This window comes from Mandrillus leucophaeus, unplaced genomic scaffold, assembly GCF_000951045.1.
Source record: "Mandrillus leucophaeus isolate KB7577 unplaced genomic scaffold, Mleu.le_1.0 Scaffold731, whole genome shotgun sequence".
In the NCBI taxonomy this organism is placed as follows: Eukaryota; Metazoa; Chordata; class Mammalia; order Primates; family Cercopithecidae; genus Mandrillus; species Mandrillus leucophaeus.
The window spans coordinates 237,024-254,453 of record NW_012107931.1 but is presented as its reverse complement, the minus strand read 5'-3'; the positions used below and the strand labels follow the sequence as shown (position 1 = coordinate 254,453).

The 17,430-nt window shown below is 41.9% G+C and overlaps 1 protein-coding gene across 6 annotated transcripts in view; it reads left to right on the top strand.

The window, feature by feature from the left end:
- Window positions 1-389: 389 nt before the first annotated feature.
- PCMT1 (protein-L-isoaspartate (D-aspartate) O-methyltransferase) overlaps window positions 390-17,430 on the top strand; it is a 59,904-nt gene continuing 42,863 nt past the window's right edge. For all 6 annotated transcript variants that reach the window (XM_011965656.1, XM_011965654.1, XM_011965655.1 and 3 more), the window contains exon 1: window positions 390-1,167. In XM_011965656.1, coding sequence (XP_011821046.1) covers window positions 939-1,167 — 229 coding nt within the window. In that variant the 5' untranslated portion in view covers window positions 390-938. The remainder of the gene's footprint in view (window positions 1,168-17,430) is intronic.

Below are 17,430 nucleotides of genomic sequence, written 5' to 3'. Positions count from 1 at the left end.
AAAAAAAAAAAAAAAAAAGAAAAGAAAAAAAAAGATTACTGGACTAAGTGATGGCTGGATTCTGTCAGTCTCAGGTCAAATTACGAGTCAGCGATTTGGACGCGACAAGCAATGTTCTCAGTGAGCTTCTCACTCATGGTCTTGCAGAGCTGATAGCAATAAAGCTATGGTGGAATTTGTGAGGCTTAATTAGGTGGAAATGCACACTTTTGTCGGGAGAATAACACGTTCACCAGAGGACACAGTGGTATTTTTTAACCAATCGCAATTCTTTACGTTCGTATTATTCTAAGGGAGCAAAGCTTTGCCCCGACCCCCACCCCCATGTCCTGGTATTCTTCCACTCCCTGACAGCTTTAGAACCAGGGTTCCAAAGTCTTTGCTTAGCCTAACGGTAACATGTTTGTCACAAAGCCAGAGGCCGGTGTACTCGGGTTAGAGAGGGCCTTTGTCGTTGGGTTTTATTCTTACTGTGTTATTCGGGCTCCACCGACCCAAATACCAGTCAACTGGGTTGGGCGAGGTAGGAACGGATGAAGCCCACCGTCTAACAATCTGGACATCTATAGGAGGAGATCCGCCGCTCGAAACAGCTGACCCAGCGGCGACTGCGGAACCACCAGGAGCGTCTGCAAAGATCGACCCCGCCATCCCGCCGTCCCGCTCGGTGACCGGAGACGCAGCCGGGAACGCGACTGATCAGGCTACCGAGCCCGGCCGCAGGGCGAAGTCGGTGCGGTTCGAGGCCTCAGAAAGGGACACGCAGCAGCGGCGGTGGCGCTGACTCAGCCTGGCCTCCCTGCAGTCCCCCTGGCAGCCGCAGCAGCCACAGCAGCCACACGCGCGGGCAGCTGGGCCACACGCTTCCCCCGCCCTCGGCCCCACCCGGCCGCACCCTAGGCCGCGCGGCGTCACAGAGCGCATGCGTGCCGCGGGGGATGCCGGGAGCGCGCAGTGGCGGCAGCAGCGGCGACGGCAGTAACAGCGGCAGCTACAGCGGGGACGCGAGCGGGGCGGTGACGGTGTGGGAGGTGGTCTCACTCTTGGGAAAACTGCTGGGCACCGTCGCCGCGCTGAAGGTGGTTCTGTACCTGCTCCGAGTGTGCTTAGCGATGGCCTGGAAATCCGGCGGCGCCAGCCACTCGGAGCTAATCCACAATCTCCGCAGTAAGTGCCACCTCCGCCCGTTGTAGGGCAGCTAGGGCAGGCTGGGCCTGGACCGGGTCCCCCTGGGCCGTCTGGAACGTTCTGTCTGCCCCCGCGCGCCTGTTGGAGGGCTTCGGCGCAGAGTTGCCCCAGTAGTCCCGAACGGCGTGCGCTTGCAATCGCCTCCCTCGGGACCTGTCACTCGTCGACGACGTGGACTGGAAGGGGAGAGAAAGAGCCAGGGGCCGCTGGTGGTGGGGGCAGGGGCAGTCGTCTCCCTGCAGGCCCTGGGGGAGGGAGTGCAGTACAGGTGGTGCTGCTGTCACTCAGGTCCGCGTCCGGGTCCGGCTTGTGAGGGGCGTGCCTTCGGGGTGGGAGCGTGTGGGCTAGGCCTTGTAGAGAGAGTGGGCTGGCGCTCAGGAGACCCCACGCTCGTCCCCTGCATTTTTCTCACCTTCCTCCTCCATAATCAACCTCGCTGCGAGCTTTCCCTCTTATGCAGCCTCCCCCGCCCTCGGTTTTTTCCCCTGGAGGGAGATGCCACCGTCTGATACAGGCGAGGGGAGGAAAATGAGAGTATTGCCATTGCAGATGCTGGGAGAAATTTCTCGGGCGGCTGTCCAGTGGAAAGCTCCGTAGGGGGCGGAGAAAGAACAGAGGATGCTGTTCCTGAGAGACTTGTGTTTCAGGAGCCTTTACAGGTCCTGGATCAACAAAGGGTTGCGTGTCTAATGTTCCAACTTTTTTCAGGGCTACCATAGGCTTTAAAAACCTCGTATGGAGTTTCTTTATATCACTCTCTTACTGTATTCCTTCTTCTGATGATAATTTTAGGGTAGGATGATTGCTGTGTCACTTTCTTTTTTTAAATCGAAATATAGCGTCCCCGTTTTGTTGGGAGACTACAAGGGCCACAGTCTATAATAATCTCACTGGTCAGAATTTATAACACTCTTTGCTACTAACTTTGCAGTAATCATATCTTGCCACATGGTATTTTTAATTGTCCTGTGTTACTTAGCTTTTCATGTGTTTGTCTTATCTCCCAACTCGATTTGTAATTTCCTTAAGGGCTGGCACCATTAAAATTTTTTTTTGGCCGGGCTCGTTGGCATGCATGTAATCCAGCGCTTTGGGAGGCCAAGGCGGGTGGATTACCTGAGTTCAGGAGTTCGAGACCAGCCAGGCCGACATGGTGAAACCCTGTCTCTACTAAAAATACAAAAATTAGCCGGAGGTGGTGGTGCCTGCGGGTAATCCCAGCTGCTTGAGAGGCTGAGGCAGGAGAATCGCTGGAACCTGGGAGGCAGAGGTTGCAGTGTGAGCCAAGATCTTACCACTGCACTCCAGCCTGGGCAACAAGGGCAGAAACTCCATCTCAAAAAAAGAAAATTTTTTTTAAACTTCTCTAAGAATTTAATAGTCATCCCTTTTTTTCATAAATGCCCATTAAGTGTCCATTACATGCCTAAATCTGTGCTAGACAGACCAAAGTGGCTGAAAGAAATTAGGAGTGCTGTTTGGCACATGGTTGGTACTTTTTTTTCTTTTTTGAGACGGAGTCTCAGTCTGTAGCCCAGACTGGAGTGCAATGGCACAGTCTTTAGTCACGCAACCTCCGCCTCCTAGGGTCAAACAATTGTCCTGTCTCAGCCTCCCGAGTAGCTGGGACTACAGGCGCCTGCCAGCACGCCTGGCTAATTTTTGTATTTTTAGTAGAGAAGGGGTTTCACTATGTTGGCCAGGCTGGTGTCGAACTCCTGACCTCGTGATCCGCCCACCTTGGCCTCCCAAAGTGCTGGAATTATAGGCGTGAGCCACCGTGCGTGGCCAGTATTTAATATATTAGTCATTTTCAATTTTTTTTGGTGGGGGACAATACTTAATGTGGAAACTGACTCTTCAGTGTTTGGTAACAGAGAATGTTTGTTTATTTTTTTTGACAAGGTTTCACTGTCACCCAGGTTGGAGTGCAGTGGCGTGAGCTTGGCTCACTGCAACCCCTGCTTTTCGTGCTCAAGCGATTTTCCCACTGCAGCCTCCTGAGTACAGGGGTGCCACCATGCCAGGCCAATTTTTGTAGGTTTTTTTCTTTTTCTGATAGTTTATGAGATGGGGTCTTGCTATGTTGCCCAGGCTGGTCTTTAACTCCTGGACTCAAATGATTTGTTGGACTCAGACTCCCAAAATTTTGGGATTACAGGGGTGAGCCACCACATCTGGCCATGGTGAATGTTTAGATGTTAACTTTTTTTTTTTGAGACGGAGTTTTGCTCTTGTTGCCCAAGTGGAGTGGAGTGCAATGGTGCAATCTTGGCTCACTGCAACCTCTGCCTTCTGGGTTCAAGCAATTATTTTGCCTCAGCCTCCTGAGTAGCTGGGATTACAGGCGCGCGCCACCACCCGGCTAATTTTTTGTATTTTTAGTAGAAACAGGGTTTCACCGTGTTAGCCAGGCTGGTCTCAAACTCTTGACCTAAGGTGATCTGCCTGCTCCGGCCTGTCAAAGTGTTTGAATTACAGGCGTGAGCCACTGCGCCCAGCCTAGATGTCAATGTTTTGTCAAGCATTGTCAGGTTCATTTTATGGAATGATGCTTGATTGGAAATGGACATTTATGTGGTACAACAGTAGTATGAAGTATGATTTGGGTTCTCGTGGATGGCACATAAGCTTAATATGTTGTAAATATTTTTATGAAATCCCTTAACATGATCTCAGTGCCTCCTATTGCAGTATATGTACCTGGAACATTTTGTACACAAATTGTGATTAAGTAATTTTCCAACAGTAGATTATCATAGTAGGCACTTGGCTGTGGCAGAAATTTGTAATCAATCAGGCTCTTAAAGTCTCTCCTTTTTGGGCCAAATTTGTGGTAAGCCAAGACTAGATAGATCTTTTCCCAGTGGTTTTATAATCACTTTAATGTATTACATTACTGTTCTTAGCTGAAATTTCTAAGAATGTTTTTCTGTCAGAAAATTTAATAAGGAATATTTAGCATACATAGATGTTGATTTTGCAAATAGTTTAATACTAGATTTATGATTGTTAAGAGGAATTTAGAGTAGTATAGTTGTTTAGCTTCTTTTGTAACACTTGTGCAACTTTAGTTTCAACTTCTTGCTGAGGTAATTCTAGCTAATAGATTTCTTTTTGTTAGCTTATTATAAAAGTAATATTTGCTCATGTGAAAATTGCAATTGATATAAAATTTGAAAATACTGCCTTCCTTCCTCATTATTCTACTGTGTATATTCTGTCTAAGTTAAAGGTTTTTAATTGAAATCTTAGAAAAATATAAAAATGTGATTATGTTGATGTTGAAATGAAAAGGGGCCTGCTTACTAGAAGAGGAAGGAAATTACAGTGTTAATTTTTTTTTTTTGAGACAGTTTCGCTCTTGTTGCCCAGGCTGGAGTGCAATGGTGCGATCTCGGCTCACCACAACCTCCACCTCCCGGGTTCAAGCTGTTGTCCCGCCTCAGCCTCCCAAGTAGCTGGGATTACAGGCATGTGCCACCACGCCCAGCTAATTTTGCATTTTTAGTAGAGATGAGGTTTCTCCATGTTGGTCAGGCTGGTCTTGAACTCCCAACCTTAGATGATTCGCCTGCCTCAGCCTCCCAAAGTGCTGGGATTAAAGGTGTGAGCCACCGCGCCTGGCCAATGGTTTTTTTTGTTGTTGTTTTGTTTATTTTTAAGAAGTGAAGCTTAATATAATTTGTTAAGAATATTTTGTTTTCCTTTTGTATTAGAATCCATGATAACAGCAATATGGTTGTATGATTTCATAGTTGATGCATCATTTATAGAATATTTCAGATTGTAATGGTAGATTTCTTATGTCATGGCTTATATCATAACTGCTCTTAAGTAACTTAGAACAGTGACTAAAACTTGAGCATGTTTCAAAATCTCCTGGATCACCTGGAGAGCTTGTCAAAACACAGATTGTTGGAGCTTGAGAATTTGTATTTCTAACAGATTTGTAAATGGTGCCAGTGCTGGTCCAGGGACTACATTTTCAGAACCAGTAACATGTAGAATTGAAAATTATAAGGTTGAATTCTGCCAGCATTTCAGCTAAATCAGTGTTATGCTTTAGAATAATGTTTTAGAAAAAGCCGATAGCAGTCTTGCCCTATAGAGTGCTTGGTGATGTTCTCTATATTGTCCAGTGTGGTAGCTACTAACTCCGTGTGGCATTTAACATTTGAAATGCGGACAACTGAAGAACTGAAATTTGATTCTTTTTTAAAATTAACTTAATGAAATAATCACATGTATCTAGTAGTTACCATATTGGACAGCACAGGTCTCTAGAAATGAAAAATACAATTATTTTATGATTATGGACTGGTAATGTGCTCATGAAACAAATTAGCTTAATTTAAAACAACTATGAGCCTGCTTAATCCAGGGAATGTGACTATTTAAATAATGTTTATATTAAAGTTAACTTCCTACTTGTATTGAGATAATTTCAAGCCATGGTAAAATTTAGGAAGATAGCCAGAGTAGTTGAGGTGATGTTCTGGAGCAGGGGTATTTAAACCAGAGGGTTTGTGGGAAGTTAACTTAATGGATAGGCTTTAAATGCTATATAGTAGTCCCTCCCTTATCCCATGGTTTTGCTTTCTGAAGTTTCAGTTACCCCAAGTCAACTGAGGTCTGAAAATATTAAATGGAAAATTCCTGAAATAAGCAATTCATGAGTTTTAAATTGTGTGCCATTCTGAGTAGCATGAGGAACTCTCTGGATGTCCCACTTCATCCTGCCCGTGACATGAATCATCCCTTTGTTCAGCATATCCATGCTGTCTACACTACCTGCCCGATTGTCACTTAGTAGCCTATTTGGTTAGCAGTGACTGTCACAGTATCACAGGGCTTGTGTCCAAAAAATCCTTATTTTACTTAATAATGGACCCAAAGTGCAAGAATAATGGTGCTGGCATGTAATTATACTTGTTCTATTTTATTATTCATTATTTTTGTTAATTTCTTAATTGTGCCTAATTTATAAACTAAACTTTATTATAGGTATGTTATATATAGGAAGCAAACAACATACAGATGGTCCCTGACTTAACAGTGGTTTGACTTACAAGTTTTTTACTTTACTGGATGTAAACCTGTCATAAGGGACATAAACCTGTTATAAGTTAAGGAGGGCTGAGTGCAGTGGCTCACACCTGTAATCTCAGAACTTTGGGAGTCTGAGGCAGGAGGATCACTTCAATCCAGGAGTTTGAGACCAGCCTAGGCAACATAGTGAGAATAACATTTGTCATTTTCTCTACAAAAAATAAACAAAAGTAGCTGGGCGTTGTGGTGCATGCCTATAGTCTCAGCTACATGGGAGGCTGAGATGGGAGGATCACTTGAGCCCGAGAGGTTGAGGGTACAGAAAGCCACGATCATGTCACTGCACTCAAGCCTGGGTGGTGGAGCAATACCCTGTCTCCAAAAATAATAATAATTACAAAAAAATGTTGAGCATCTGTGTGGGCTATATGGGCTTTGGTACTGTATATGGTTTCAGGTATCTATTAAGGGTCTTGGACTGTATTCCCTGTGGATAAAGGGAAACTACTGTACTGACCACTGAAAGCAATTAAGTTCTTTTATCTATTTTTATTTGTAAAAATAATTCAGTCCATTCCCCTAATAAGTCAATTATTTCTACTTATGTTTCTTTTGCATTCTTGACTTTGTCACTTTATATATATAATGTTTATAGAATTTGTCATTCAGTCAGCTGATATTTGAGTGCTTTCTATATGACAGGCACTGAGGATACAGCAGTGAACAAAACAAACATCCACTCCCTCTTGTAGCTTCTAGTGGGAGCAGCCAAGTATAGTATGTCACATGATAAGTGATAAAGTAGGGAGGGAGGACAGAGTGTGTAGGGCAGTAGGTTTATAGTTGTAGAGAAGGCCTCAGTAAGGTATCATTTGACCGAAGACTTGCTGGAGGAGTAGACACAGATCATGCAGGTAGACTTGGGATAAGCATTCCAGGCAGAAGAAATAGCGAATTCCAGATTTGGGTTTAGGGTGTGGGAGAAAGATTGGAGGCAAGGATCCAACACCAGGGTTTTAGGTCTTGGCAACTGGAATGATTTGCCATATTCTAAATTGGAAGTGGTGAGTGAGTGAGCAGCCACGTTTATTCTGTGAGGAGGGGACTGTGAGAGATCAGGAGATTATTTTGAGGAATGCTTTTCTTATAAGACATTTAAGTCAAGATCTTTAGTAGGCATTTGAATATGCAAGAATTATGATGATTTGTAGTTTTTATATCCTAAAAGCATTTACTTTTGTAAATAAGAAAATTATTTTCTAATTCTATCTACAGCACCAGTTCTTAGCCACTAATAGGTGTTGCTACTAGAAAAGAGCACTTATTGTTTCCTTTTTTTTTTTTTTTGAGACAGAGCCTCTCTCTGTCGCCCAAACCTCCAGCTGCAGTGGCGTGATCTTGGCTCACTGCAACCTTTGTTTCCCGGGTTCAAGCGATCCCCCCACCTCAGCCTCCTGAGTAACTGGGACTACAAGTGCACACCACCATGCCTGGCTATTTTTTTTTTTTTTTTTTTTTGGTAGAGATGGGATTTCACCACGTTGCCTAGGCTGGTCTAGAACCCCTGGGCTCAAATGATCCACCTGCCTCCGTCTCCAATAATGCTAGCATTACAAGCATGAGCCACTGCGACCACCCAGCATTTAGTCTTAATATTCCATTACTTTTGTATGTACATGGGAAAAATAAAACCAGCTAGTAAAATCCTAAGAAATTGGGGCCTTGGAGTCCAGAATATACCTTCTCATTTTGACTTATTTTAAGCCAGTCTTATGGATAGGTACTAGTAAGTAAACTTAAAATCCTGTGTGTATGTTTAAATTTAAATTATATAAAAATAAATAAAATTGGCTGGGTGTGGTGGCTCATGCCTATAATCCTAGCACTTTGGGAGGCTAAGGTGGGTGGATCACCTGACGTCAGGAGTATGAGATCAGCCTGGCCAACAACGCGAAACCCCATCTCTACTAAAAATACAAAAATTAGCTGGGCATGGTGGCAGGAGTCTATAATCCCAGCTACTTGGGAGGCTGAGGCAGGAGAATCGCTTGAACCCAGGGGACAGAGGTTGCAGTGACCCGAGATCACTCCATTGCACTCCAGCCTGGGTGAAAGAGTGAAACTGTCTCAAATAATTAAATAAATAAATAAAATTAAAAATTTTTATCTTTAGTCATACTAGCCACATTTCAAGAGCTCAGTAGCCACATGGAGTTAGTGACCACCCTGTTGGACAGTGCAGATAGAGAACAGATCTGCCATCACTGAAGGTGCTTTTGGATTGCAGTAGATCTTGATGCTTGGCTGTATTACATTCTAGTTAATAAGATCTTAGGCTGTAGGAGGGGAAAGATTCAATTGTGCTGTTACAAAAATATTTTTATTAATACTATATTTAGCTTTGGTTAAATGCTTTCAGGGTGGCAGTGTAAAACTAAAGATTATCGGATAAGGGCGATGAAGATAACAAGAGGATCAGCATCTTACATGGTGCTTTGAAGGGATTGAGGTGGTTTGGTTTAGCAAAGGCTTTATGGAGCAGTGGTGTTTAAATGTGAAGAAATGTCATGTAGTAGAGGGTCAAGCCAGGACAAATGGGAGGCAGATTTTGGCTCATTATAAGTAAGTATTCAGAAGGCTATCCTAACAATCAAAGAGTTGGCTTTGAAAAAGTGTTTTCTGTCACCGAATATGTTGAAGCAAAGAATGGTTGACCATTTCACTGTAAGGGATCTTGTAGAAGGGATTTTGTCATCAGATTTGAATGTACGCTAGATCTCTAAGAACCCTTCCAAATCCAAGATTCTGTGATTCCCCCCCTCCCCCAGTGGTCCTTGTACCTATATTTTATGATTTTAAAAAATGTTTTATATTATTTTTTGAGACAGAGTCTCACTCTGTTGCCCAAGCTGGTGTGCAGTGGCGTGATCTCGGCTCACTGCAACCTCCGCCTCTCTGGTTCAAGTGATGCCTTAGCCTCCCAAGTAGCTGGGACTACAGGCATGTGCCACCATACCCAGCTAATTTCTGTACTTTTTGTAGAGATGGGGTTTCACCATGTTGGCCAGGATGGCCTCGAACTCCTGACCTCAAGTGATCTGCCCGACTTGGCCTCCCAAAGTGCTAGGATTACAGGAATGAGCCACTGCGCCCGACCAATATTTTTTTTTTTTTTTTTTTTTTTGAGACGGAGTCTCCCTCTGTCGCCCAGGCTGGAGTGCAGTGGCCGGATCTCAGCTCACTGCAAGCTCCGCCTCCCGGGTTCCCGCCATTCTCCTGCCTCAGCCTCCCGAGTAGCTGGGACTATAGGCGCCGCCACCTCGCCCAGCTAGTTTTTTGTATTTTTTAGTAGAGACGGGGTTTCACCGTGTTCGCCAGGATGGTCTCGATCTCCTGACCTCGTGATCCGCCCGTCTCGGCCTCCCAAAGTGCTGGGATTACAGGCTTGAGCCACCGCGCCCGGCCGACCAATTTTTTTTTTTCTGTCTTTTTTTTTTTTTTCCTGAGACAGAGTCTTGCTGTGTTGCCCAGGCTGGAGTGCAATGGTACAATCTCAACTCACTGCAACCTCCGCCTCCCCGGTTCAAGCAATTCTCCTACCTCAGCCTCCTGAGTAGCTAGGATCACAGGCATGTGCCCCACCACACCTGGCTAATTTTTGTATCTTTAGTAGACAGGGGGTTTCACCATGTTGGCCAGGCTGGTCTCAAACTCCTGACTTTGTGATCTGCCCGCCTTGGCCTCACAAAAGTGCTGGGATCACAGGCCACTGCGCCTGGCCCAATTTTTTTTTTTTTTTTAAATAGGGTATGGATTGCATGAAATTACTTGTGGAGTGTATGTGTTTTAGTAGCCAGCTACAGAAGTTTAACTTCTAATGTTACCTGCATTTTAAGTTTTGTATAACATTGTAGTTTGTTAGTGATGTAAAGGCATCATCTAAATACTATGTAAATTAAAAGTTATTAAGGTATAGTGAGAGAACCATTTTTTCCCCCCATTGGTTGGCAGAGAAAAGTACATATTTTAAATAATCTCTGGTACTTAGAGGATATGCTTTACCATAACTTGCCATCACATAAAATTCTTCCTTAATTATATTGTGAATTTTTTTTTTCGTTTTTGAGACAGAGCTTGGCTCTTGTTGCCCAGGCTAGAGTGCAGTGGCGCCATCTTGGCTCACCACAACCTTCGCCTCTCGGGTTCAAGTGATTCTCTTACCTCAGCCTCCCGAATAGCTGGGATTACAGGCAGGCGCCACCATGCCCAGCTAGTTTTTGTATTTTTAGTGGAGACGGGGTTTCACCAAGTTGGCCAGGATGGTCTCAATCTCTTGACCTCGTGATCTGCCTGCCTCAGCCTCCCAAAATGCTGGGATTACAGGCGTGAGCCACCGTGCCCGGCCATATTGTGAGTTTAAAACTAATTCCTTTCAGACTTTTTCAGTACAGAAAGTACTTTGGGAGTGTCTCAGCTTCTACTTAGCATCTGTCATGCCTAATGATTCTGAATGGGAAGAAAAAGGTGAAAGTTTTGTTAATTTCTTACTGTTTTTCCAGACATGTTGATAGCAGAGAAGAAATGTAGGGTAGGTGATTAACAGCTATCCAAGTCTTATAAACTAATGTAATAAGGTAATTATTTCTTTTATTGAGATGTAACCTTGTAACAAGCTTAGAAAGTTTCTATATGACTTGAAATCCATCTGCAGCTTATTTTCTTTCTTTCTTTCTTTCTTTCTTTTTTTTTTTTTTGAGATGGAGTTTTGTTCTTGTTGCCCAGGCTGGACTGCAATAGCGGGATCGCAATTCACTGCAACCTCTGCCTCCCTTGTTCAAGCGATTCTCCTGTTTCAACCTCCCGAGTAGCAGAGATTACGGGCACCCGCCACCACATCTGGCTAATTTTTATATTTTTAGTAGAGACGGGGTTTAACCATGTTGACCAGGCTGGTCTCAAACTCCTGACCTCAGGTAATCCACCCGCCTCGGCCTCCCAAAGTGTTGGGATTATAGGCGTGAGCCACCGCGCCAGGCCTATTTTCTTACCTGTATTTTCAGTTCTTCATACCAACACAGGCCCTCTTTATTTTTTCATTTCTGCCAGAGTTTTCAGCATTTTTCTGTTCCCCCAGATCGTATATCTTAGAATAATCACTGATTCTTTCAGACTGTCATCAAATTAACTCAGCAGTTCCTACAAATGCCTTTCAAAACCCTCCGTTTCACCATATTTTCATTGATACCATCCCAGCCCAAGTTCATAGTTGAAACTTAAGAGTAACATACCTGGTGACTGATTGGTTGTCATACTTTTCAGTTTCCCTCCCTTCAGATCCAATCCATTCTACACATTATACTGATTTTCCTAGTGTACCGATTTCTGTTTTGTCACTTTGCTGCTTAGATTTCTTAATGCTTACCGTATCAGGTGTAAACACCTTTTGCTTAGCTTTCCAGGCCTTTTTAGAGTCTGACATAGCTTACTCCCATGCTCCAACTCCAGTCCTGTTCTTCAGGCTGGTCTTATTTAGCTCTTCATATGCTTTGTGCATGAGGGTACATTGTTCAGTTGCTATAACAAAGACCAAACAATACCTTAAACAAAATAAAAGTTTCTCTCTCCCATATCAATCCAAACAGTTCAAGGCTAATATGGTGGTTCTGTGGCGCTGAGGACCTAGACTCCTCTCTTGTTGCTCTGCTCTTTCCCTCATCTGCAAGGTTAAAGGTAGTTTACCTTCACCATTTCCCTCTTCCAGCCAATGGGGAGGTAAGCAGGAGAAAAAGGAAAACACCCATTCCTTTTAAGAGCATGATCTGGGCTGGGCACAGTGGCTCATGCCTGTAATCCCAGCACTTTCGGAGGCCGAGGTGGGCGGATCATGAGGTCAGGAGATCAAGACCATCCTGGCCAACATGGTGAAACCCTGTCTCTACTAAAAATACAAAAAGTATCTGGGCATGGTGGTGCATGCCTGTAGTCCCAGCTGCTCAGGAGGCTGAGGCAGGACAATTGCTTGAACCAGGGAGTCGGAGGTTGCAGTGAGCCGAGATCGTGCCATTGCACTCCAGCCTGGCAACAGAGCAAGACTCCGGTCTCAAAAAACAAACAAACAAAAAACAAAAAGAGCATGATCTGGAAGTTGTATCCCTAATTTTTACATATGTTCCATTGACAAGAACTTAATTGTAAAGGTTCACATAATCACAGGGAGACTAATTGGGAATGCACCCAAAATAATTTTATTGCTATATACTGGATTATAGAGGATGCAGGTAAAAAGAAAATTGTGTGTGTGTGTGTGTGTGTGTGTGTGTATATATACACATATATAAAACTATGATATAACTATGTGAAGGAAGGGGATAGGTTTGTATTGTGTAAATACTCATCCATCTTGGCGGAAGGTCAGCAGATGATGTCTAAAGTAGATAAAACGCAAAATATATGTATACACACACACACACACACATATACATAAAATAAAATTCTATCACTATGAAAGTAAAGGAGTCCTTGCTGTATCTTGCTAATTGTAAGGGTGGGGTGTGTGTGTGTGTGTGTGTATGTGTGTGTGTATATACATATATATACACACATACATACTATCTATGATAGGTTAGGATAATTGAGAATATTAATTTTTAATCAAGTAATATATGTACATATTTAAAAGATACAGAATAAGATGAGCTTATAATGAAAAACAACATTCTTCCCCATTCCCCAACTCATTGCTTAGAGTGCACCACTTTTAACTGTTTTTGGTTCTTGTGATTGCCTTCATATCTTTAAATCATATGCTTAAATTGATGTTTCGTGTTTTATCTACTTTAGATGTCATCTGCTGACCTCCTGCCAAGATGGATGAGTATTTACACAATACAAACCTGTCCCCTTCCTTCATATAGTTATAGTTTTTGGTTCCTCTTTTGTGGTTACCTTTGTAACTTTGAGTAATAGACTTTAACCTCTATTTCTTGTTCCATAATTTATAAATTGATACTACCTCTTAACCCATCTACTTGGTGAGAAAGGGTATTAGGGAGTTCCCGCTCTCATTTCCTAATTGATAGACAGTTCTTTTACATTTTCAGAGTTGATAACATTTACATTTTGTTTTGAGCAGTAAATAAATCTTATGCACTTAATTGTTGATTTCAAAAGTTGAAAGTCAGTAGCCATCATTAATATTTATGACTATATCCATACTTTGCTGAACTATGTAGTGTATTGAGTTTATTCCCTGCCCTTTGTTCCCTGTATTACAGGCTTTTCTACTATTGAAGACTCTACTATAAAAAGACTTTATACTATTGAAGGCCTTTCTACTATTGAAGAATGTTTTTCCTTTTTTTTTTTTTTACCGCTCCATTAGTTGCTTGAAATCTTGCCACATTTTAGTTTTCCTCATATGTAAATCATAACTCTTGTATAGTGTTTTTGTGTTTTTCCTGGAATTTGATTTATCCTCTGTGCCCGTTTTCACCCATGCTTCAATTTGGGAAAAGAAACATTTTTCTTAACATGACCCTAATTTTTTCAAGGTTTTTATTATTTGGCTGATAGCTTGGATTCTATTGCATTATCCTTTTTGAATCCTGTTTTCACTTGAATCATTGCATATTTGGACCAACATTAGCCATTATTATAATCATTTAATTAGGGTCTTTAGACCCTATGATGGCAAGCAGATTGGGTATGGGTGGCTCTCAAGTTGTTCTCTATTTCAAAAAAGCCTAATGGTAATTGCACGTTTACCCCTAACTAGCCTGTGCATGCAAACTAAAACATCAAATTACTTTTCTGTTTGTTAGAAATATTTTAGGGCACTGGCAGTTGTATATATCATAGATTACCAGTGATAGGAAAATGATTTAATAACTTAGTAAATATATAATAGTTTGGTTTAAGCATCTTTTAAAACATGGGATCCTGGGCAAAAATAAATAATAAGAAAGTTGTGAAAATTTTTGGAAACCACCCAGTAATGCCTAAAAAAGTTTTATTCTGTGCCTTGATGGGTTCAGCTTTTTAATAAATGACTGATGGCATGCTATTAATAACAATTCCGAGTTTTGGTAAATTCCATATGCCTTCATATCTATAGAGCCAAAGAAGCTCACGTAAATTTGATAGAAGTATCTTATCGAGCTTGAAGGAAATGATTTCTTTAATTTACTTTGATTTTTAGAATGTACCTCAAGTACAATCTTTAAGATATCACACTTAAGTGTCCATCTAGAGAGGAATGAATACAGTGAATATGATGATGGTTTCAAAAATTGATGAATATTTGGCAGTGTTGAGTGAAGCTGCCTAATCTGAAAAAAATAAGGCTTGAGGTAGTCATGATTTATCTTTATGTAAAAAATAGTTGACCAGATAGAAATTCAATATATTCTTTGTGGCTTCAGAGAATAACACTAAGAGTTTCATGTGAGTGAATTATAAAAAGGGAGATTCATCTTAATACAGAGAAATTGTCTAATAATCAGAATGGTCTGAATGAACTAGTAAGAACCACAATAATGGAACTCTTTTAGAAGAGAATGTGGTACCAATTTATGAAGTTAGACTTGATGGCTCCTAAAACCTCTTGTGACCTTGAGAGTCTATGAATCACCCTCTGGAATTTGAATTAATTTCAGGGAAATGAACCACTCAATTATTTTGGGAAATGAAATAGTAGAACTCACTAGGCTATTTGAATATGTTAGTAGCAGTATAGTGAAGTGATCATAGAAATCTAACATCTTAATTTGAATAACCCTACCTCTTATTTGCTCTGTTATCTTGGACTACATAACTAGTCTTTCTAACCTCAATGTTATGATCTGTCAAATGAAATAATAATGGTGCCTACTTTATAGGCTTGAGACAACAAAAGATTCTGTTTATTAGAACTGTATCTTTCACATGGTAAACATTCAGCAAATATCACTGCTATTATTACTCTGCTTTTAAAACTTAAAAAAAAAATGCTTTCAGGCTAGGGACAGGGGCTCATGCCTGTAATCTAAGCTGAGATGGGAGGATCACTTGAGGCCAGGAATTTGAGACCAGCCTGGGCAACATTGCAAGACCCACTCTCTAAAAAAAAAAAACTTTTAAAAATTAGCCAAGTGTGGTGGCATGCACATGTAGGCCTAGGTGTTGGGGTGGCTAAGGCAGGAAGAGCACTGGAACTCAGGAGGCTGAGGTTATATTATAGTAAGCTGTGATGGTGCCACTGCACTCCAGCCTAGGCAACAAAGCCAGAGCATGACTCTAAAAATAAAAAAATGGGGCTGGGTGCCGTGGCTCACGCCTGTAATCCCAGCACTTTGGGAGGCCGAGGCGGGTGGATCGGAGTTTCACTCTTGTTGCCCAGGCTGGAGTGCAGTGGCGTGATCTCGGCTCACTGAAATCTCCACCTCCCGGGTTCAAGCGATTCTCCTGCCTCAGCCTTCTGAGTAGCTGGGATTACAGGCGCCCACCGCCATGCCTGGCTAATATTGTATTTTTAGTAGAGACAGAGTTTCACCATGTTGGTCAGGCTGGTCTCAAACTCCTGACCTCAGGTGATCCATCTGCCTCGTCCTCCCAAAGTGCTCGTATTACAGGTGTGAGCCATCATGCTCAGCAAAAAAAAAAAAAAAAATTTAAGGTCAATTAACGACACTATAAAAGGTATAAATACAGACTTTCCAAGTAACAATGAATATTTTTTAAAATCAAAAAAGGCACATCAAATAGAGAAAACAACGTAAATAGTGATAAACTAGAAAAGACAAACTCATATGGTCTTTCCATTTTAAAATATAAATTTTGGATAAATTACCCAAATAGAAAACATTATTTCTACACAAAGAAGCGTAGGCAAGCTACCCAGAAAGGCCATTAGACTAAAACATTGAAAGCATTTTTAAAATTTTTATTTATTTATTTTTTATTTTTTGAGAGAGTCTCGCTCTGTTGCCTAGGTTGGAGTACTGTGGCGCCATCTTGGCTCACTGCAAGCTCTGCCTCCCGGGTTCAAAAAAATTTTTTTTACTATCTGGTTTATCAGTATGAAATGATATCCTTTGATTCCTTCTACTACCTGTACAACAATCAGTGATCTAATTCGACTTTCCCTTTTTTCCTCCTCCCCTTGTTTTTAGTTGTATTGTTTCTACTTTGTCAGAGCATACAACATTTAAGTGCTATTATTTCACCCATGTTCCTATCCTTATTTTTGCCTTTGCTATACAATTGCATATGTGTCCTTTGCCAACATATCCCTGGTTATCTCTTGGTTAGATGAAACACATCCTCTAGAAGATTCCTCAGAAAGGGCTTGTGTGTGCAGCATTCTCTGAGTTCCTGCATATTCAAAATGGTTTTTTTCCTTCCTATGGCCTTGATATTTGAAGGACAGCTTGGCTGGGTATAAAATCCTTGGCTTACACTTAAAAAAATCAGCTTTATTGAGGCATAAATTATATAAAAATTCACCAGTTATAAGAATACAATTTGAAAAATGTGACAAACAGAATGTGTAACCACCAACTTCATTATGATGTAGAACATGGGTCAGCAAACTACAGGCCACAGACCAAATTTGGCCTGCTGCCTGGTTTTATAAATTTTTATTGAAACACAGCCACACTTTCATTTATATAGTGTTTCTGGCTGTTCTTGCACCACAGTGGCAGTGTTTAGTAGTTGCAACAGAGATGATATGGCTTGCAAATCCTAAAATATTTACTATTTGGATCTTTACAGTTGTTTGCTGATCTCAGGAATAGAATGCTTCTTTCACCCAAAAAGTTTTCTCGTGTCTCTTTGCAATTAATCTCTTCCCTTCTCCTATCCCCTAGCAACTACAGATGGGCCTTCTACCACTATGGTTTTGCCTTTTCTTGAATGTATTAAAAATTGAATCATATGTAGTCTCCTCACCTGGTTTCTTTCACTTAGATGAGTGCTTTTGAGATTCATTCAAGCCAAGTGTGGTGGCTCACGCCTGTAATCCCAGCACTTTGAGAGGCTGAGGCAGGTGGATCATGAGGTCAGGAGTTCAAGACTAGCCTGGCCAACACAGTGAAACCCCGTCTCTACTAAAAATACCAAACTTAGCTGGGCGTGGTGGCAGGCACTTGTAATCCCAGCTACTTGGGAGGCTGGGGCAGGAGAATCACTTGAACCCAGGAGGCAGGTTGC